The sequence below is a fragment of the Mesocricetus auratus genome, unplaced genomic scaffold (genome assembly GCF_017639785.1).
Source record: "Mesocricetus auratus isolate SY011 unplaced genomic scaffold, BCM_Maur_2.0 Super-Scaffold_100018, whole genome shotgun sequence".
Taxonomy (NCBI): Eukaryota; Metazoa; Chordata; class Mammalia; order Rodentia; family Cricetidae; genus Mesocricetus; species Mesocricetus auratus.
Genome location: NW_024429199.1, coordinates 48,925,491 through 48,948,736, shown reverse-complemented (window position 1 = coordinate 48,948,736; position 23,246 = coordinate 48,925,491). Strand labels below are relative to the sequence as shown.

At 42.3% G+C, this 23,246-nt stretch overlaps 1 protein-coding gene across 25 annotated transcripts in view; it reads right to left on the bottom strand.

Moving 5' to 3' along the window:
• Afdn (afadin, adherens junction formation factor) overlaps positions 1–23,246 on the bottom strand; it is a 115,211-nt gene that overhangs the window by 10,274 nt on the left and 81,691 nt on the right. For 14 of the 25 annotated variants that reach the window (XM_040758237.1, XM_040758239.1, XM_040758242.1 and 11 more), the window contains 8 exons: positions 14,719–14,784; positions 14,514–14,587; positions 13,935–14,053; positions 11,766–11,960; positions 11,062–11,153; positions 10,517–10,702; positions 7,414–8,409; positions 5,553–5,588 (listed from right to left, as the gene is read on the bottom strand). In XM_040758237.1, coding sequence (XP_040614171.1) covers positions 5,553–5,588; positions 7,414–8,409; positions 10,517–10,702; positions 11,062–11,153; positions 11,766–11,960; positions 13,935–14,053; positions 14,514–14,587; positions 14,719–14,784 — 1,764 coding nt within the window. Of the gene's footprint in view, positions 1–5,552; positions 5,589–7,391; positions 8,410–10,516; positions 10,703–11,061; positions 11,154–11,765; positions 11,961–13,934; positions 14,054–14,513; positions 14,588–14,718; positions 14,785–23,246 lie in introns of all 25 variants that reach the window. The other 11 variants (XM_040758244.1, XM_040758245.1, XM_040758259.1 and 8 more) reach the window with 2 other exon arrangements.

Below are 23,246 nucleotides of genomic sequence, written 5' to 3'. Positions count from 1 at the left end.
TACAATTTTTTGTTACACTCAATTTGTTAGCTACTTCCTACAAATTACCACAAGGCTCCACTTTAAGAACTGCAGAGTACTACAACCACCCCAAATGTTAATGAGTTCTTTTCTCATGGGATATGGGCTGCCTGTGCTGAACCGAGCTGCACTTGAGAGCTTGTTACTTGGGAAGTGGGGTAAAAGACTAGGGCTCTCCCTTTACCAACTCCCCGCCCTCCGTATATCAACCTGGATTCTGGGAGTCCCTTCCTAGCTGAGATGACCTCACACTTGCAGTCAGAAGCTGGGGTTTAGAATAAACTCATTCTGGCTCAATTGTGTCTATACAAGCATATGGGCAGGGGGGGGGGGCGCACTGCTGACTCTCCAATACAGGACATTCTGCTTTAGGTGACAGCTAATTTCAAAGTTCTCATATTGGGTCTCAATCCATCACCTGATACTTCTCTAATCTTGGCCATTCAAGTTCTACCTTTCTGAAAAGACAGAAGATGCAACACCTTCCCTTCACAGTATCAAACACTAGCAGCTATCTTCAGAAGCCTGTGGCATGCTTCTCCCTTTCCTTGTGGCCCCTTCACTCTCCTGACCACGTTTCTCTAGGCATCACAAGCTCCAGGTTGGGCAGAGCCTGATCTACAGCTACGCCTGCAGTTTCATCACAGACAGTGGGAACGCTGAGCTGGATGCACAGATCTGTGCTACAGTCACACCCACAGCAGCACTATGACACGCCACCCAGAGGACAGATTCAAATCTCCACAATTCCAAAGAATTCCAAAATTATTCTGCTGATCTCTAAGCCACTCGCAAACACTTCATTTAAGACTTCTTGTGAGATGCAGCTCAATTTCCATAAAATCACCAGTTTTCCTATACACTATTTATAGAAAAATAATTCAAACTTCTGGATTTATATTCTATGTGTATGCCTAAAAAAACAAAACAAAACACAGATGGACAGTGGTGTCGCATGCCTTTAGTTCCAGCACTCAGGAGGCAGAGGCAGGCAGATCTGTGAGTTTTAGGCCAGCCTGGTCTACAGGATTTTAGAATGGCCAGGGCTATGCAGAAGACCCTGTCTTGAAAAACAAACAAAAAACAAAACAAAACAAAAAAGCACACAAAAATCTAATAATTTTATCCCTTATTTTCAATGGAATAAAATGTTGTATGTAGGGCTGGAGAGATATGTCAGCCCTTAAGAGCCTGGCAACTCTTCTAGGGATTTGATTCCCAGCAAACTCATAATCATCTGTAACTCTAGTCCCAGGGAATCTAATGCCCTCTTCTGGCCTCCAGGAGCACCAGGCACAGACACATATGCAGGCAAAATACTCATAACACAAAAAATATTTAAAATTCCACTATATTTAGTAGAAAAGAAATTAGCCTATGCTGTTGGGTTATTCAAGTCAGTAATAAAACATCTCATAAAAAATATCTTCTCAAAAAGACAAATGAAGTTAACTTTTTCTTTATCATAAGGTAGGTGCAAGTCCAAACACAGGTTGGAATTTAGGGGGTGGATTTCATAGCAGACATAAACACTGCTAGTCAAGAACAAAAGAAACTAGGAATCAAAGACTTCCCTAAGGACTACAGTGAGGGTGCTACAGCCAACCGTGCACATCCCAGAAGCTATAGGCACTATCAAAATAAAAGCAAATGGATCATTACAACAAACCAGAAGCAGCACCACACAAAAGCAACAAAATCAAACAGCAGCACAAGAACTAGCAAACGCTCAGAGAGAGCAATTTAAGGGCAAATACGAAGCTGTACTTCTCTTTCCCTGGAACTAAGTGCGCTCTGTTGTTCAGCCTGGAAAACACTGCTCACTGGTTTGGCTAACTAGCTCAACTACAATGCTCATAAACCTGCAAGACACATTTTCTCTAAAAAGTATGGCTCTACATTTTTCTAGCTGGTAAGGTGGTTATCCGGGGGTCTTCACAGTGTATTCAGTTCATTGGTTACTATATTTTTTAAAAAGACAAATTAGCCAGTGCTTTTATAACTAAGACATTTCTTTCTATTGTTAAGTGAATCATGCAATTCTTACTTTGAAATGTTTTGTTCCTTTGAAATATTTTACCTCACCTTCCACCTTTCCATCTCTGTAAGCATTAGTGTGTGTGTGTGTGGGGGGTGTCTTAATTTCTTCAGAAGTCCAACTCCAAATAGGCCACTGAACTGTAAGGCTTAGGTGTTCAATAGCAGAAAAGGGGGCATCTTTAGCATCAGTCTAACTGTCCTGCAGCCTGGTGACAAACTGCCTATGACAGTGTAACTGAGCATGGGCCAGGCTTCTCTGATCCAATCAAGGCAACCTGGACCAGTGCTAATCTAACCCTCACACTCTTGGAACTTAAGTAGCAGTGCCTGGCAGGTTCTGTCACCAGTCTGCATTTCTAACAAGGCATTTCCAGGTCAAACAATAGTGTAGGCTAAGATTGGTATGTTTATAAATCCACAAAATGTACTAAAGTTATTATCATTGCTAAATTAACAACCATGTTTATATTATTTTAATATAAAACACGATTGCGAAACCTTTTACTTGCTGACATCTGAAGTCTGCCTGAGTTTTTGAAGGCTTTTTAAAAATGCTTTTCCTGTACAGTTATTTTTTTTCTAAAATACAACCTCAATTTTAAGACAAAAATATAATAAAAAAAACCTTGAAGAATTAGATTAATACTAAAGATGTCCTTTAACTGTCACGTAATCAATATAGGCAAGCCTTGTAGTCTTAGAACCTAGCTCTTCAAAGGACCAGCCAGCCCTGTCTAAGGAAAAAGCTCTATGCCTAGAGTCAGGGTTAGAAAACAATGTCTCCTCTCACACTGGCAGAGGACATTTAAAAAAAAGGACCACGTAGAACAGCACAGAGTCATTCCTCTTAGCATATGCCATATAGTCCACACTGTTTTCTTAAAGAAATGTGACTTATAAGCTCCACCCTAAAGGACAGTGGCCACCGAACAGGGCAGAAAAAGACTCAGCGGTCCAGGCACACCCTAAGTGCTTTCTCTGATGGTTAGTACTCTAATTAGCTTAAAGTACTTAAGACAGAGCTTGGTCCAACCCTTTCACACCTGGGTGGCTCAAAGGTTTGTGCCTAAGCACTTCTTACACAAAGACCAAGCCCTGATCGTGTTTGACTTATTAGAAGAGCCACTCAAATCTCTGAAAGCAACTTTTCCATCAGTAGAAGCTCATTCCTGTGACTAAACACGTTACCCAGAGTACCACATGACCCATTAGTATGTGGTGACAACACAGAGCTCAAAAAGCCACTGAAGGATGAACAGGCCCGGTGAGTATCTAGCTGGCAGCACAGAGGGTAACTTAATGATAAAGGAAGTGGTTTTGATGAAGCAGAAAATTCACATAATGTGACAGGAAAAGGCAGGCTGGAATGCAAACTCATGAGGACCTATGGGACAAAGGGTTAGGCTCCCACACTAGGTTTGGACCTTTACTTGGCCGTAGAAGATTTGTTATGAAGAAATGTGATATGAGCAACAGGGACCTGTGTTATACATACAGCTGTCACCAGGTGTTTAAGGACTAGAAAATGAAAACGAAGCATGTGGGACAGAAGGTGGACAGGGGCAGTAGTTTCTGAGCTGAGTGAAATGGGATCATGCGGGGCTGTAGAGGTCAAGTGACTAACAGTGTCTCCTGGAACGGGAGGTCGAGGCAGAGTGGCTGGGTGTGTGAGGCACAGAAGGGCAGGGATCTAATTCTGCACAGGCTGGATTTGGAAAGCTTCCCCTTTGCCGACAGGAGAAGGTATCCAGGCATGTGAGTAGCCAATCTTTTATGCAAGAGGGCTAGACTACAGCCACTGGCATCATTATGACCTTGAAGTTATGATCTAGACTGAGAGGGAGAAGCAACAGGAAGCAGGCTGTGGACTGACAGTGGCATCAGGCCACTGGGAGGCCAGGGGCAGAGTGGCAACCAGTTTAGGCAGTCCCCAACCTTAGGGAACTTGCCTCACTCATGCCATGAGTTACCCGGAATCTATGCACGTCTTAAGACTGCAGGACAGCACTGCTTGCCACTACCCACTCTTCCTTGGAAGAGGCTCCCAAGGCAATCTGTCAGTTCTGACACGTTAAGAGTTCTGTGAACAATGCATTGTTGTTAATAATACTAATACCTACCAGAGAACTGGGATAGGAAGTGCTTAGAAACAGAATGGTTAAGATCAAGACTAACGACCAAAATATTCCTTTAAAACAAGAAAAACTGGGAACTGTTGACTGGAAATAAACAATTTAGGGCAAGCATTATTTAGTATTATTTATCAAAGATAACTCTACAGATAAAGCCATCCTTGGGCCAAGAGCTGGCTAGTGTCTGCGACAGTGCCTCTGGGTCTGCTCTGTAAGGGCTACTGATAAATACTTGCTAAATGACTACCCATCACCAAGAATGACTCTAAGCTGGGCAATGTGGTACACATCTGTAAGCCAGGAGGATCATGAGCTTGGGGCCATCCTGGCTCACAGTGACACCGTTTCTTGAAACAAAATAACAACAAAAATTCTAACTAACATATGTATACCTTAATACATAAAGTTTCTGAGGGGGATGGGTATGTATTATCTTTCTTTCATATAAAGAACAAGGATACGGAAGTCAGAAAATATTCCTCTGGGCACCAAGGAGGGGAGATGCTTATAAAAAAGGCTTCTCTCTGAGTAACCTGTCCTCAAGCTACATAAACAGAGAAGAGGGGACTTGTATTTGATGTGGGTGACCACTAACAGTTGAACTTTGAGAAGTTTTTATAGTATGAATTTTTAAAAAATCATTTATAAGTTGATCTGCGATAGACCCTGAGTTAAGGATTAATATAAATATATATGTCAGAATATAACTGTCTATTGGGTTAACAAACACATTACTGAAACATAAAGAACATCAAATGACCAATCAAATTTCTCTGATACTGACATTAATTAAGCATATTGATTTAACAGCAAATTAAAACTGCAAGTGTTTGATGGCAGACTATAAATTGGTACATTTAACTGAACTAAAAATCACATGGTATTAGGAAAAAATAGGATGCAGGTTCACAGGAAACCTCTTGCTTTACCATAAGCAGTGACATCTTGGCTACATTTTAAATCTGGAAGTAGTGCCAATGTCCTTTCCACTGAGCTCAGTGAACATACTTAAAATCTGCTTCTAATGCAACAAGAACAAAATAATTACTCAATGCAAAACTTATTTCATTTGTTCACATACTTCAAGTAAGAATACACAGAACTAAATTGTGACTGAAACTGTAAAAAAAAAAAAAAGTCAAATCCATAAACAAACAGTAACATTTAAAGTTAACAAGGAAGTAGAGTAACTAATCTAGTAACATTCAGAGGCATGCTTCTAATCACAGAGCTAGTCTCCTGACCCAGGAGACTCTAGGGAGAACTGACTACTGAGAACACAGAACAGCCATCACCAAAGGAGAAATGAAAATCAAGACAGAAAAAAAAAGTACCAAAGGGAAAGAAACAAGAACATACCAAATCTAGAACAGAGATTGCTGGCATAGCAGTCTGCTGCAGGTAACAGAGGGGGGAAAAAAAGAAAGATGAAGTGTGAAAAAAAAGTTAGGTTTAGACCTGTATTCCGCCACCGGCATCTTTGCTGCTGTCATGCTTCATCTGTGTTTGGACAACTTGATGAGAAAACTACAGAACCACAGACTAACTTCTAGCATTTGGAAACAGAAAAATGTCCACATGTCATTAATATTTTGAGTTTTATCATTAAGAGACACAAATAAAGGCTTCAAAATATTCAAAGTAGTAGCAGTAGCAATTTTGCGAAACTATGACAAATCTTCAATAAAAATTTCATCCTCACAGAAAAGGTTACAATGTAGTGGCTACCTTTCCACTATTGGGCTCAGCTGTCAAAGTAAGTGACACTGATGCTGTGTGACCACTGGCCATGAGCAGCAGCTGCCATCTGCGCCGTGTGTCTTGGCGTGAGGCCATGCAAAGCTACAAGTCACTGCATCTGTCACTAGCTAGGCAGGGTAGAGAGGGATGCGTGGTTCTGGCCAGTGCCTGACAGCTCTGACCATAAGCATGTGAAAGCTACTCAGGGTGTCCTTGCAGCAGAAATCCCAGCCATCAGCTGCTCTTTCAAATAAAATGGATGATGTGGTGGACGTAGTTACTTTTAAGAACATTTACTAAGGATACTAGAAAAACACTAGTAAAATAATGTAATTGTTAAAAATTACATTCTGGTCTCATTTAAGAAAGCCAGTATCTAAAAGGTATTTAAATTGAATCAGAGCAATGTATGTGTATGTGCTGAAGTATGTATATATGAAGTATGTATGTGACAGTCTTCAGGTAAAATTCACAGAGCAAGCTGAAAAGGGAATGCTCACACTACTGGACTCTTACAACAGCATCAAAGATTAAATTCCATCATGCTTTTGGAGTAAGATGTCTGACCTAACAGCTGTCAGACAACCCCTTTCATGTACAACATTTAAAAAAGAAAAAGAAAATAAAAAAGGAATCAGAAAAAATTGTATCGATAAAGTATCACTAAAACTCACTAACATGACAGACAACAGCACTCTCCACAAGTTAATATCAAGTGCCCAGCTTAATAATAATAAATGTCTCTGAGCAACCATGCCTGGCAGGGAGCAAAGAATCTCTTTTTCACAGAAAATTTGGCATTTTAAGAACTTACCTACATTAGGCTAATTTAAATTTTACCTACAGAACTTGTAATTGCAACAAAAATAATTATTTTTGTAATATGGAGATATAAATTATACCCAAAGTTGTTAGCATCTTTATGTTACAACTAAAATTATTAAATTAAAAAAATATTTGATGTATCAACCATAAAATGAATGACAGATCCTACGTCTGGCAACGACACTGAACTACAGACCGGATGAGCTCACGCCCCTCTGCTCACACAGCATCAGCAGCAGAGGCTCTCTCTCTGAGTGCCTTGGCACATTAGCCAAGCTCAGGGTTTGCATGACACTGTGGCTCACAGCACAGCCAAGGGGCCACTATACTTGACACAGCCCACCAAATGTCAGGTATTTACCATCTGGTCCTGTAAGCGAAACCCTGCCAAGCCCTGATCACAACTGTGAGTGGTTATTAGTAAGTACTTGTTTTCTCCACTGAAGTCAAGTGAGGAGAACTATGGGGCTGGCTAATTAAAACAACGAGTCCCTAGAGGTCTGGCTCATTCCTGCAACATCAGCCAGAGTGAGCAGGAGAAACCAGGGGCCTCTTAACTCTTCCTTAGGATTGTGAAAATAGCCATTTCCACAGAAACACCCAGAAAGTACCATAGGGAGCACAGATACGCACAACCAAGGCCTTTCCCCTTTACCCTGGCTCTCCGCTCAGCCTCCAGACGCTGCATGATCAGCATGGTGTCCACATCATCATCTTCCTCTTCCTCGTCATCCTCATCCTTCTGCTTGGACTCCTGCAGTCTCTTCTGGAACTGCCATTCCAGCATAAGCTTCCGCAGGCGGTCACTCTCCTCTGCGGTGCGGTCCACCTTGTTCTGCAGTTCCTGGATCTCCTTGCTCAGCATGTCGACGATGTGCATTTGCTGCTGCTTCTCCAGCTTCTCCCTGGCATCTCGTTTCCAGGGGTCTGGAGACAGACTGTCCCCAGAGGACAGCTCTTCTTTACTGATGGTGACGTACTGCAGGTCCCTGCGCTCGATCGTGCGGGGCTGCTGCTGGGGCTGCAGCTCCCGGATGACTGTTTCTTGGGGCCTCTGCAGTGTGGAAGGCTTTTCTGGCTTGGCCTGTGTGGCCAAAGGAGAGAAGGAAGCAGGGTTCAGGGACTGCGTGCGCATCTGCCCCAACTTCCGCTCCTGTTCCCTGCGCTTCCTCTCGCGCTCCTCCTCGAGGCGGGCCTTCTCTTTCTCATACCACCGCTGATGCTCTTCTCTCTTTTTCCTCTCTGCAGCAGCCACCTGAGCAGACTGGGGTCCTGCCTGGTTGGCAGGAGGAGGTGGGAGGGGCAGATCCACTGGAATGCCATCAAAATCACTGGTGTAGTGGGCAGGAGGCGGAGGGGGTGGGGGAGGGAGGTCTGTTCGAATGGGCTGGGAGACAGCCACAGGGGTAGGCAGTACTGCTGCGGGGGTTTTCCAACGTCCGGGACCGCTTTTGGTCAGAGTGGAAGCAGGGGTGACTGACTTGGAGGAGTGGTTCAGGTGCTCTTGGCTGGATGTGCTGGAATCCACTGAGGAGCTCTGATTGATCCACATGTCACTGTCACACTTGCGATCCATGCCAGCCTCTGCTCGATGCCGCTCAAGCTGGTAACCCTTCTCTTCTCGAAGCTCTTCCTGGGAACGGGTAACACGCTGACAAGAAAAAAGAGGAAACTCACACTTTAGGGATTCACCAGAGAGATTACCAGATTTCATGCATGTTTCATCTCCACAAGGAGAAGAAAAGACAGACTACAAAAATGGTGATATGAGTGTCTAACCACAAAAGACTGCTTTATGGTTCACTGGTCAAATGACACAGCTGAAAAGCTTGCCTACAAAAGGATAAAGACCTTCTGTCTATCCGACGATGCATGCTATTTCTGGCACTGTCTTCTGGTGCTGGCAGGCAAAGATCTGCTCAGGCTCCATGGGGACAGCCACAGCTGACTTCCACAGATGAATGAGCACAGTGGAAACCAAGAAAATCAACAAAAACTTCTTGTCATATAATTCTAATGATCACACAGTACTCACTGTATACATCCGTGGCTCAATTCTGAATGAGTTCTACAGCTTAGGACTAGCTTCATGAGCTCTTTGATTGAACCACACATGCAAGAGTAGCTTCCATTCATCTAAGATATTTCAGCTCCAATGTTACCACAGAAAAAAGGCAATAGCACACTTTGATGAGTATAAAGTTTTGAGTGCATGAAGAAAGAGATTAAAGCAAGTATTGTCTCCCCTTCAAGTCTAATAATGAAGCCCGCAAAGTGGCATGTATAGGAGCAGCTTATCCTTATTAAAATGATCACTATGATATATAAATCAACTATCTTTATCCCACCTTGATATTGAACAGAAATTGAAGATGTAAACCTGAAAAATAAACTACTTTTTCCTTTAAAAATATGAATTACCACTTAACCATAAAAGGAAAAGTTAACATTAACTCCATTTAGGTACAGCTTAACTTTGCGCAGGTCCTCACCCAATCTACAAACATACAGGAACATCATAAAGTTACATGCATCTCTGGAACAGAGAATTGGCCCTGCCATAAAACTCAATTCTGCACCTGCTGCCTGGTGTAGTCCTGGTTTGCTGCTAGAGAAGGTGTGGGATGGGACAGGGACAAGGACATCTAGCTGCTAGCCAGGAAAAGGCAGGATGGTCCTTGGAACAGTCTCCTCTTCCCTAGGTGCAGTCTCTTATGAGCACAGCCCTTTTTGCTCTTGGCCCGTCTTTTTCTCATCCTTCAAGGGCTCAGCTCTGTGACCACTCTCCAGAGGAGTGATTGTTTTGGGGATTCCCACATCATTGACTGTTTATCTCTTTAAAGCGCAACGCTGGCTTCTTCTCCTAGTCACATCTGATAGTACTTCCCAGACTGACATCTCTTATCTTCACTGATTTGGACACAAGTCCAAACTCCTTAGCGAGCTCCTACAACCTTCCAATGAGCCCTGTTTGCCTTCAGACTCTAGCCCTGCCTTCTCATGTCCCAGGCCTTTTCCTTCAGTCAGAAATGTTCTTCCACACAAGAACCTAGGGGCCAGGCTCTTTCCAAACTGAGACCCTCAGTGGCACCCCCTTTTCAGCAGCTCTAAGAACACTGCACATTCTCTGTGTCTCACCTCCAGATCCCCTGGCAGGGCAGAACCAAGTGCAAGCTCTGTCAGCCACTGTATTTCATCTTTCACTCCTAAAAGTCAGCGAACCTTGCCTTCAACGCTACCAACACTTTCATTAACCAAACATGAAGAGAGAACAGAACTCCTTTTCTTAGGGCGTTCTGTATTTTAGCCTACTTTTCTTTTTTTCTCTCTCAAACTTAAACACATACATACAAAAATAAGAGGACAACCTCACTGTTGATTTAAAATTAGTCTTGAGCTGGTAAGATGGTTCAGCAGGGTGAGGGTGCTTGCTGTCAAGCCTGATGATGTTTGGTCCCCAGAACCCATGTGGCTGAAGGAGAGAACTGATTCCTGCAAACTGTCCTCTGACTTCTGCCCACATGCTACACACACACACACACACACACACACACACACACACACACACACACTCTCTCTCTCTCTCTCTCTCTCTCTCTCTCTCTCTCTCTCTCTCTCTCTCTTGCATGAGTGCAATAAAAACAAATGAGTATTTTTTAAAGAAAAAGACAGACAGCTGTCACTGTCTTTATCCTGCCAAACCATGTACCATACCCCTTTGAGAGAGGAGAAAACTTTGTGAATCCATTGTTTCTAACCTGGATTGCAATACTGGAATGATTACTTTCTGTGTGCATATGTGGCTTTTCCTCATAATTTGGCCACTGGTTCTGAGGAGGAGCCATCCGGTCCTGGGATTTTGAAGCTGGAAAGGTAAAATACTCTCTGGTGTATGTCTGAGTAGGGATGGGATAGGCTTCAGGTCTAGGTGGAGGGGTCTGCTCCTGTAAAGTGTAAAGAAAAAGAAAAACAGCTATTTAAAATTATGTGAAAGGCTAACTTAATACCCAGTGATCCATTTTGCCATCTTTTAAAAAGCATGTATATTAAGTGTTGTGTTAAAAATTGAAAGTTTGATCCTACACTGTGAATTATGAGAAACATTTTAATTTTTCCAGATTTACTGTTAGGACTAATTCTCATTTTCCCTAGATTTATTAATTTACAAGTAACTTGTATGCCTAGTACATTAAAAGTGAAAGTACTAAATAACAGAAACGTGGGGGTTATATAGTCAATGTAACTTGTGAGCACTGTACAGACAATGTGGGCAGTCTACAAGTGAGAAAGAAGTCTCTCAGACCTCAGTGCACAGGTTTCCAGTGGAGACAGATGTTATCTTAGCCGCTGTTCCAGAGGCATATGGACTCTTCCCTCCAGGACTAGGAGGCTGATCTGTTGGAAACAGGAAAACCCAAGTTCACATTAAACAACAAGTAAAAGAATCAAAGCAACATTCCTCCAAAGGCCGTAACCACATCACATGCATCGTCACACCGGCATGATGCCCAGCACACAGCCAGAGACAACGGCACACAAGAAGCCAGCTCCCTACACCCCCACACGTCTCCTGCCACCACTGCCCACAGCAGGTCTCCTGCCACCACAGCCCACAGCAGGCTTCCTCTGGGGCCAGGGCATGGTTGGCAGCTTTGGTAAAGAGACTTAAGAGTCAATACGTAAGGCCTTCGAAATTTGGGGCCTCTAGTAGATATCTTTCCATTCTCCCTTCTTTGTTAGCAACTCTTCACAATGTAACAGTCCTCAGCTTAATCTGGCAATCTGACTCTCTTTTGCAGAGACATTAGCAATGGTTTTGATCTACAGTGTCCACTGAGTCAACAGTTTTCCAAATAAAATGGAAATTTTATTTCCATCAAAGAATATTATGATAACTCTATGAAAACTCTAGGTTGCCAACAGATACAAACAGTAACTAGCAAAGTACAATGCGCCCCACGGCCTTCTGGCAGTGACCACACACTCTTAGGAAACGGCTCTTCTTACTTGCCACATTAGGGCTGGAACGGTGATCTGCTCTGTTTTTCATCAGCCTGTCGTCACCAGGAAGTTTCTTTGGCTCACTGTACTCTGTCCAAGGCATCTGAGGACTCTCTGGGGAGCCATTTTGACCTGAATTATTATAGAGCTCAAAACCTTCACTCTTTGGTCTGGGTTTACCTGAGCCGCGACGATCTGAAACTGAAATCAAAGTGGATTCATTCATTCATTCATTCTCTGTTCCTCTAACTGTTTCTAAGAATCTGCTTTGAATGCTCTGAGACGCTTCAAAGGCTGCATCTGAAATACTCAATTTCATAATTGTTCTTAGTATAGCACGGTTTTTTCCTATACATTCTCTGCACAGCTTGAAAGAAACAAAAACAAGCAAGCAAGCATAACAAGACAAAAACCCATGGTCTCACTGGATACCCATGGCTGACCTGGAAATTCACTGTGAAGACCAGGGTAGCCCCAAACTCACAGACACCAGGAGGCCTACTTCTGCCTCCTGAGTGCTAGGATTAAAGTGTATGCCTTCACTAACAGCTTTATACAAAAATTTCAAACACTTTAAAATATACTGTGACTAGAAAATATTTAATTGATATGTATCTATGGGGGAATTGACATTATTTTCTCAACAATTGAACTGGAACTTAAAAGTAACAAAGCAATTATTTTGAAAGTAATTTTTAAAAAGCCCTCAAAGGTAAATGCACTTCTCTCACTTGATAAACACTTACTAATTCCACCAGAGTCACGGCATCCCCAGCTGCTGTCCCTTGCTGTCATTACCACTCCCCGTCTTCACTGCAGCCTTCTCACTGCTCACCTGGGGCTGATTCATCACCCTCGTCCCTCTTTGGGTTTCTTTCTAAATGACGGTCTGCTTAGACATGCCAAGGCATGACATTGTCTGGACACCCTGCTGTTTCTCTGCTTGAGTAAGCAGGGACTCTAGGCTGTCAGATGCCTCCCTTGCTGTTGCTACTATGCACTACAGGGGTCTAGTGCTGGGGTGTGCATGCTCCAAAGCTGACTTGGGAGAAGAGGGCTAATGAAACTACACTTAGCAGACTGTGCATATATTTAGCAAACTATCATTGAGGCTGACCTGAAGGGTCAATCATCACAGAAGAATAAGAGCCACAATGTTTTTTTGTAGTTTCTAAAACAATTTTTTTTAGGAAGCCTTAAAATTATACTGATCTTTTCCTAAAGATTTTAATATAGCTGGAGGATCAGTTCCCACAAATAAATTACTTTGTTGAAATAACTGAATTTTCTCTGAAGAGAAATATGACAAGATAACCATGTCTTTAGTTGTTTTTTTTTCTTTTTTTCTTTTTTTTGGTTTTTCGAGACAGGGTTTCTCTGTATTGTTTTGGAGGCTGTCGGTCCAGCCTGGCCTCGAACTCACAGAGATCCTCCTGTCTCTGCCTCGAGTGCTGGGATTAAAGGCGTGCACCACCACCGCCCGGCCCTGTCTTTAGTTCTTAAACAGTACTGAAAAACTACTGACATACACATGCCTATATACCTCTCCCAAAGAACATGAAATAAGATTCCTACCTTAAAGACTTTATGTTCTGATTGTGCCTATCAAAATTCAAAATGTATTCATTTTTACTGGTGCCCGGGCACCTACCTACTCTATACAATCTAGGGAGTTCAGGAGCAGACATTCAGTCAAATGGGCTGAAGTTAAAGATCTCGAGAACCAGGGGAAGCTGGGTGAACTAAAGTGTGGGCTTCAGGTTGGCTGTTGTCCATTTGAACCCTGACCTGGTAGTATTTCTCAGCACCTTGCACTCTTTCTCAACTTCTTACTTTAAGAACGGGGCAGCTACTGCACACAACTTCTGAGAACTCCCTTTGTAAACGCAATTTTTCCTATATGCATGAGTGCTGCCTGCATGTACACACGTGCACCTGTGACTGTCCTAGGAGGTCGCAGGAGGGCATCAAGTCCCTGAAACTGGAATAGCAGGCAGTTGTAAGCTAACATGTGGATGCTGGGAATTGAACCGAGGTCCTCTGGAAGAGAGGTGAGTGCTCTTAACTACTGAGCCATCTCTCGAGTCCCAGCTTTTGGTAACTTCTCAAAGGAGTCAGACTACACTGCAGGATCGGTATAGGACAGCTACCCAGGTTTCAGCCACTAGTTCTTACTTCTCTGCATCATGGGGGATGGCTGGTTAAGGAGGGTGGCCAGGCCGTGATAGATGGCGCCTTGCTTTGCAACTTCAAGTGTGACCACTGAACTGGTTCTTGTCATGAGTTCTGCTGCCCTAGGAAGAAAGCACAGAGTATAAGAAAACTGAGTGCTCACTGTCACAGACAGCCTGTGTCTGAATAACAGTTCCTCAGCCTAATTACTGTTTGGGGAAATAAGTTTGGCTTTCAGAAAGATTACCTCCTGCCCACATTCTTTTTGAAATTTAATTATAAAAACATGCAAATATATCCTATGTTATCGTATTAATACTCAGATGATATTTAAAAGTTGTATGAATACAAAGCATGTGTATTTATTTATATATTCACTTAAAGAAATATTCTAGACTAAAATACATAAAATAGAAAAACGAGACTCATGCACTCTAAGAATTTTAGAATTTTAAAAGGCAAAGGTGAGTGAGGGTATGGAGCTAATTCAGCACTACTTTTTGAACTCCAATTTCAAAATTAAATGTAAAGTATCACTTCAATACACTAAGACTAAGCTTTAAACTAACAAATTAGGCATACCTTTCCTGAGAAAGTCCAACCAGACTTCGTCCATCCACACTGAGGAGCTGGTCCCCAGCAGCTAGACGTCCATCCTTAGCCACCGAAGGATGCAGGTGTAGAGAAAGAAAGGCGTTGTCAGTACACAGCCTATCCCTTCACACCACACAGCTACAAGCACTGCGTAGCATTTCACAACACTAACGTGCATAAACCAAATACTGACCACATCTGCAGCTCCTCCTTTCACAACAGACTTCACGTAGATTCCCAGTTTATCCTGGCCAGCACCCTATGCAAAGACAAGGCCAGAGCAACACAATGAAATTGCACTGCACATGGGTAATTCGACAAATTCCCAGGTCTCATTTTACACAAAAAACTAGAACTATAAAATTGTATTAGTAGAACATACTTCTTGAGAAAAATTAAAGAAAACTAGCCTTTTCTATTTTATGGCTCCAAGTTTAGAAGAAAAGTACTCCTGTAAAATCAGTCAATTCATTAACAATTTAATGAGAAAATGCCCTTAGACTTGGAATACAGTCTAAACAGCCACAAACCCAAGTGAATGAGAAACTCTTCAAGCGATCAGTTGGCTGTGGTATTGCTATATTCCTGTAACTACCTTTTCTATCCTCACTCTTTTCATACATATAGTTTAAGTTTCCAAACAACTTCTTGCAGCAAGCAGTTAAGAGGGGCTAAGTAAGAAAATATTATCCAGAAAAACTATACTGTAGCTCATATATAACAAAGGATTCAAACACAGATACATAACATTCCTATGAAAAAACTAATGAAATCTTCAAGAAAAACAGGTATCATATCTGACTTCAAGATAAGTATTATGCTTAGAGATGATAATATCAAAGATCAGCTTTGGATCCTTTATTGGAAAGATTAAACAAAGCAGTCAAAGCAGTCATGTGCATAAAACCTTACTTGGGTATTAGTGGGAGCACATCAGCTGGGTATATATACTTTCGTACCAATAGTAGAAAATATTTCACCTTATCAGTTATGAGACATTATGTCATACAAGAAAAAAAGTATAAAAAGTGATTTCAATCAATTAAGATAGATTTTTTTTTAAAGTAATAATCTGGAAGATGTCATCTTTATATGCAAACTATCCAGAGTTCCCCTATTAGTTAACAATTTTAGTTTACAGATTCAGTGCTGAGACCGGGCTCCTTGCTCCTCTGCAGCAGGGAGGAGGACGCAGTCATCAGGTGTGCACGGCAGCCACGGTAACACAAGTGGACTGTTGGCAGCGCCACAGTCAGTTATACATAAGATAAGGAGCTGGGATTCTGGAGGAAATCAGGGGATGGGGAAGGGGAATAGAATAAATCTGATATGAAATGGGTTAAAGGATTAAGCAGTGGAGGGTGAGGAAATGGGGAAGAGAAAGGTATGGGTTAAACACAACTAATTATGTATGAAAAAGCCTCTTCTGAAGTCCGTAAGTTAGAAAGCTTAACTTTAACATGTATGGATGATGGTGATGGTAAAAGGAGTTCAAAGAGGTACTCTGCATAAATGGATAACCCCATTCTAGAAGATATGGGTTAAATGAAAGTTGCAGGACCAGGCATGGGATACCTCCTGACAAGCTGCTGCTCAAGGAGGGTCAAGAAGTCTCCAAAACAACACAGGCTACTGACACTATTCTTAGTTGTCCACCATAACTACATGGTTAGAACCTACTGCTGAGTACTAGGACATAAAAGCAATCTAATACCAAAATGGGAAATTTCTTCCTTGCTGGCTAGCTTTCAGAGTGTCCAATGTTACAATGCAGGCTGCTGGGGGAGAAGGGATACCAATAGTCTTATTCAGTGCTGAACCCTGCTTGTTAAAGCACCAACCTGCAGACCCAGATCCACCAGATGAAGCACTAGTGCCTGTGACTGAGATAACCAAGTGCTTTCTTACTGTGTTTGCAGTCTACACCAGAGGGAGTTTAGTGACTGCTGCTATAATCTTGGTCAAAAGCCCATGGCTGGAAATTTAGAGATCCAGTTGGCAAACCTACTATTGATATTTAACTAAGTGGTTGTGTTGTCAATTTTCCTTCTAAATAATTTTTTTATCCACAGATTTGTTCTATTAATCTAGGTAAGAGCAGCTTCCTTATGTAGTGGGCAGCAGTCAATGAAAAGTGAGGGACGGCTCCTTCCCTAGCAAAGTTCAAGGGACACTATAGGAAATGGTGGGGGGGGGGTAGAAGAGGAGAGGGGAAAGGGAGGGAGGAATGGAGAGGGACAGAAGAGGAGAGTGGGGAGGAAGGGAGGGAGGGAGGAAAGCTGTGACATGGCCACTGCATTCACGATCTCACAGCAGTTGCAGCTACCTAAACAACTAGATGCACTAACAGGGCTTAATGGGACAGACAGAGGGACACACACACACACATGCACACGGTCGCACACTCATGCACACACACACCCCATTGGCATGGTGGTGCGTGCTTTTATTCTTAGCGCTCACTCAGAAGGCAGAGGCAGGAGGACTTCTGTGAGTTCTAGGCTAATCTGATTTACATAGTGAGTCTCAGACCAGCCAGGGCTATGGAGTCAAGAGGGCATTTTGAGGGGAACGCAGGGAGAGTTGGAAGGAAGTAGGAGTGGATGCGATCATATTTTACTGTATACATGAATGAAATTGTCAAATAAATTTAAAAACATATACATAAAGCAACGAGTGGGACAATAAAAGGCACAGACACACAACAGGCACCCAATAATAGCAACTTTTCGAACTTTGACTAATAACTTGGCAAAAGAAAAATAAGTATGACTTTTACTTGATTTCATATATATAACATGAAAAGACCCTGAAGTCAAGGTTTCCCTCAGCAACCATGTGCTAGGCTGGGAATTTATAGTTTTAATTAATCAAATTAGAACACAATACCACAGTCACTAGGCCACATGCAACTACACAGTACTTGAAATGTGGCTAGCTCAAAATATAATATTTTGACTTCAAAGGCAGTGTATGAAAACAGAATGGAAAATACTTATTAATCATTCTATACTAATTATGTATTACAATAACTTTTTGAAAATATTAAATTACTTTTAAAAAATAGCTAGGAGAAACTTTTAAGTTACCTGTGTGGCCCACAATATTTTTACTGAATAGCACTGCTCTAAGAATGAAAAGAATTTTTGATGTGTCTTAAAATTTAATAGTAATCACCATTATTAGCAATAAAGTCATAATTATGTACAAAATTGTCAAAACATCTTAGTGTAAAACTTATATTAATATTACATTCTGATTTTCTTTATTTTATTTTTTGTTTTTTTGAGATAGAGTTTCTCTGTGTAGCTTTGCAGCCTATCCTGGCATTCACTCTGTAGACCAGGCTGGCCTCGAACTCACAGAGATCCACCTCCCTCTGCCTCCTGAGTGCTGGGATTAAAGGCGTGTGCCATCAATGCCTGGCCTGATTTTCAACCATGAGAAATACAATGAGACTACTATTGAGATAAAAAAACTATTTTGTCTGAAGGTACCTAAAATGCTTAAAATGCTACCACCCTCTCATTTAATAATCCATTCCTTGAATGAAAGAGGAAGGAGAACTTTTAGAAAACACATTTCTAAAGATACTAGGTAGTATCAATTTTGCTATTTATAACTTTTAAATGACTTGAGCAAACTTAAATAAAAGGTATAAAACACATTTTCCCCTCAGAGAACACCTGAGCTCCATATCCATAGCACAATGCTCAGATGGAACAGCTCAGTCTTGGTGCCCTTCTTAGCAACTACCTAGCAAAGCAAGAGAGCGGGTGATGCCCAGGGAAGGCAGAGATCTAGATACCTAGGAACTCAATATTCTAATCTTAAAACTGCACCCTACAGCTACATACTTTTCTTCCATTTCAGTGGGAAAGTGGGGTAAGGGGACCTGGGACTAGTAAGGGAGGGAAGAGGGTAACTATCTGAACTTTACCTGCAGAAGCTTAGGACAAGGTGTAATGAAAGAAGAAAACCACGTCAGAGAACAGAAGGACACGGCCCTCACCCCTAACCTGAACTAGAGAGAGATGCACAGAGTGCACACACCTATTAGCTGCCTCGGCCTCAGGTGAGACGAGCAGGTCCAGAAAGAAGGCCGTCCGTCCGTCCGTTCTCCTTACTCTTCTACCTTCTCAGAAGCTCCAAAGGCGCCACCAGTTCCCTTTTCAGTGGGGAGGCGCTACCACAAGGAGCCTATTCTCCAGACGGCTTGGCTGCCAACTGAGTGTGTGGGAGTATGCCTCAGTAACAGCATAAAAACATCATTAAACACAACCCAAAAGAAAAAAAAAAAAAGGCAGAGGAAAAGGTGTCTGCCAAGCAATGTAGGGCTTAGCCCATTGTTCTGGGGTGGAGGCCTAACCTAGACTCCCCAGCTGGAGCACAAAACAATGTGGGCTGGATGACCTAAGAGCCAGGAGCAGCCCAAACGAAACTCCCAGACAGAAATGCTGTAGGTAAGCTGTGCTCTCCAGCACTTTCCACTCACCTTTTAGCTGCACTCCAAACATCTTTTTCTACCAATTACTTCAGTTTTTAAATTGATTCTAAAATGCTTTCTTCACCTAAAGTTCACCTGCAGCAATTCTCAAAATAAGTAAGTTATCTCAACAGTATGGTGGTAAACAAAGTAACTGGGCTAGAATTGTATAAGCTGAGTTCTAACCTCCACTGTGTTCATTTACCTTCTCCCTGACACAGAAACACAACAAAGCAACAACACTGGCCACACCATCCTTCTCTTCTCTCTGAAACAGTGAGACAGCCAGCCAAGGGTCTCTGAAATGGAATCCACACACAGAAGAGTCAGCCCACAACCCTCAGAAGATGGATGCAGGGTGGGAGGGGGCATTTCAACAGAAGGAATTGTGCAGAGCGTCCTTACTCTCAAAGGGAGAGTCAAGCCCCCAAAAGTCACCTAAGGTGTGACTGCAGAGTATAAATACATACACCTGGCTCCCTAGGCCTTAAATGAGGGTGAGGTGTCAGATGGTGCTGGTCTGCTTCTGTGTAGTCACACAGAAAACATGTGGGTTGTGGGTTTTTTTTTAGAAGAACAACAATTATGTTATTAGATTAATATTCCAATGCAATTCAGTATTTCAGTCAATCCCAGAAATAAGTACTTAGGTAATAATAATCTTGTGGAGAAAATTACCCTTTTATGTAATTCACTGTTTTTCTTTTAGCAAAAACATGCACAATACTGTTGCAAACTCATAAGCCATAGCCACAGGGATACTGTGTCATTTCAAAAGAAAGAGCATTGCATTTCTGTGGAAGACCCTTTCCTGCCACAGAGGTACTTTGGAACAAAAATAATTTTTTAAAAGACCTTTTTATTTTTATTAGTGTGTGTGTGTGAGAGAGAGAGAGAGAGAGAAATGTGTGCATGAGAGAGAGAGAGAGAGAGAGAGAGAGAGAGAGAGAGAGAGAGAGAGAGAGAGAGAGAGAGAGAGAGAGAGAGACAGAGAGACAGAGAAATGTGTGCATGCCCACGGAGTCCTGAAAATGACACTGGGTCTCCTAGACCTGCAATTAGAAGTAGCTGTGAGCTGTGTGACCCGGGTACTGGGAGCAGAACTTGGGTCACTGGAAAGGCATCTGCGCTCTAATCTTGAACCATCTCTCCAGCCAGACTTTGAAAGGGAACTGAAAACCGTGAGTTCACTTCTTTAACCAGGCCTTTCCCATGAAGGGTTACAGGACCATTAAAGAATACAATGGGGAGGTCTCAAATGCGTCAAGGACCTAAATTACAGTCTATGTACGGAACTTGCTCCTCAAGAGAGAAGGCGTCTATTTACAGACACTGTTTGCTCTCACTTTTTTAAAGTATAGAAATCTTATGGTTTAAGCTAAGATTTAAAAACTTAAAACTCAGTATTCAGCCTAAAAGAACAAACTGTAGCATCTTTAAGATACTAATTAGCCATTTATTTCTAGATAAGATATTGTAATATATAGAAAATACTCTATGACTTTTTTGTTCTTAAAAACACCACCACAACAAAAGACTATGGAACAAGCCTACTCTGAAACTACCCATGTGCCAGAAGTAAGTTTTTATGAGTATCTGACTACATGCTCTTGAAATTACACAGCAGCAGTTACTATTTAAAGCAATTCTACCATATTATAAGCAGTAGTTAAAACTTATGTTTTTTTCTGAATAAAAAACGTAAGAACTTCACATTTTTATGAACCTTAAGTATTTGCCACATAAAGAGAGAACAACAACTATCTGGGTGTGTAATTACGAGGTACATTACACGGTTCATTCTTCATGAGCAAGCTAATTATTAACAGGTTTAAACACGTCGTAGTGGAGGATGAAGCACATTCTTTAAAGATCATAGTTTGCACAAGAACATTACAGGCAACACCCTGTAGAAACTCACCACCGATTCCGTCCTTCCAACAACAGAGAACCACATTTCTAGCTCTAGGACAGTCTTGAGCGGGAGATCAGTTGTCTACTTCTCTCAGTTTCAACAGCAACCAACACAGCTGGCTTTTCGAGAATGGATTGCCACAATGCTGAGCTGGGTGCCGTGACACTGTGTGGCATTTATCAACATGAGCTGGAACCAATGCAACACTCAGATTCTTATGCAACCAAGGCACTCTGATTTTCATTCCCTTTGTCCTTTATTAAGCTTTAAAGGGTTATAAAAATGAAAGGGAATTGTTTGTATTTTAAAAATCCAAATTAAACAGGAAGCGTCGGCATCGTGTTGTCCCACAGATGAGTAAGAAGTAGCATGCTGACCTCTCCAAAAGCAACGTCTCAGAAAGTAGACTGCAAGCCCACACTGCTTCCAAATCATCTGGGTTTCATCAAGTTTAACCACCATGTGGAGGGTAAGGAGAAGAACTTAATATCAAAACATGGTTCAGAGTTACAGCGGCAGAGCCAGACACCAATTAAACAGGGAAAAGGCCTGGGTTAACACACAGACTTACAGCAAACAGCAAGTGCAGACACAGGAAGACATTTGGGGGTGACAGGAAAACCAGCAGGGCTGGGTGGAAGTAAAAGCTATTACCAGTGTTTTCTATGGCTTCCTCCTACTCAATCACAAGGAAAGACAATCACCAGAGTCTTAAAGGCACAGAAACAGTTCTGCACAAGTAGACCTGCCTCTAGTGACACAGGCAGGATGAGTAGTACAGTATTGCCAGAAGAGCACACAGAACCCAGAGTGCAAGCGGCTCAGCAGGAGACCAACTGTAGCAGAGGTCCTAACTCCCACCTATCTTACATCCACAATGTACTGAGATCTTAATGGTAAGCGGACTCCATCCCTGCATCTACAGAGACCGTATACACTCCTCACCTGGACTGCGCTGTCCTGGCAGCTTAGACACCCAAGGTAACTTGTGTTTTCATCTGCTGAGCCTTCCTTCCCATACTATAAATATGACAAATACAGTATGGAAATGGTCACGATGAGCAGATTTTCATCTGTCTCTTTTTTTAAAGTGCTTATATATTACTATTTCATATGTTTAAATGGTACTGTCCAGGTGACAGAGAATTTTTAACTATTTCCTTCACAGTGCCCATATACCAATTCCTAAATTTCATCTCTGGCTCTAACTTTTGTTTGTTTCTCTGTTTTTCGAAATAGGGTTTCTCTGTGTAACCTCCTTGGCTGTCCTGGAAGTCATTCTGTACCCCAGGCTGGTCTTGCACTCAGAGATCCACCTGCCTCTGCCTCCGAGTGCTGGAATTAAAGACATGCGCCACCACACCACACCCCTCTAGCTCTAACTTTCTGAGCTCCATTATCCAAGCCACTGCTGGAAAACACATTCATTTATCTTACCAGGCTCCCAAATTTTCAGCTGTGACATGTTCAATCCTACCTCACCAGCTGCTGCTCCAGCCAGAACAAGGTTCTTTTCTCATTTCCCCTTCCCCCTTTGACCTATTATACCTAGTTCATCCCACCTGACACTATCATCCCACAAGTATCTGCCAGCACTGAGTATGCCCAGAAACTACAAACTCTTCAACAAGGCAGGAGGGAAACAAGGACCCTCACAGGGGTCTGGTCTCAGCGGTCCTGTGTTTCTGTTAGTGTTACCTTCTGTCACTCCAGCTACCAGGAAATGAGAATAGAAAACTTGTGAATTAGTTACTTCTTTTTCTCCTGCTATAATGGAAGTCCCTGGTAAAAGTAACTTGAAGGTAGGTTTTTGGTTTTGTTTATGTCTCATGGTTTCAGGGTAGCCAGGGTACGGCAGTGGGAGTGTGAGATGGCTGGTCACATGACACCCACAGTTAAGAAGCAGAGAGATGAGTGCTGGTGCTCACTCCTTTTCCTTTTCTGTCTATTCTATGAACTACTCATGGGATGGCGCAGCACAACAGTGGGTTTTTCCTTCTCAGTTAACTCTGGAAACATCCTCATGAACAGTCAAGGTGACAACAAAGATTAACCATCAAAGCCTACAACCCCCACTCCACACCACAGGGGAGTGGTCACATTACACCTCAAGTATAAAGAACACAACTCTGCCAAGACCTGCTCTTGTAAACAGACGGAGGAGTCTGTTTAAGGGAACTCAGGATGGACTATGACTTCCAGCTTGGCTGGATGTCCTAGTTCTCTACCTGATGCCTGGCAGAGGACACAAGAGTGGGCAAGGAGGCAAGAAAGCCTGGGCCTACTATAATGAAACACTAGGTCCTTCGCATCAGGACAC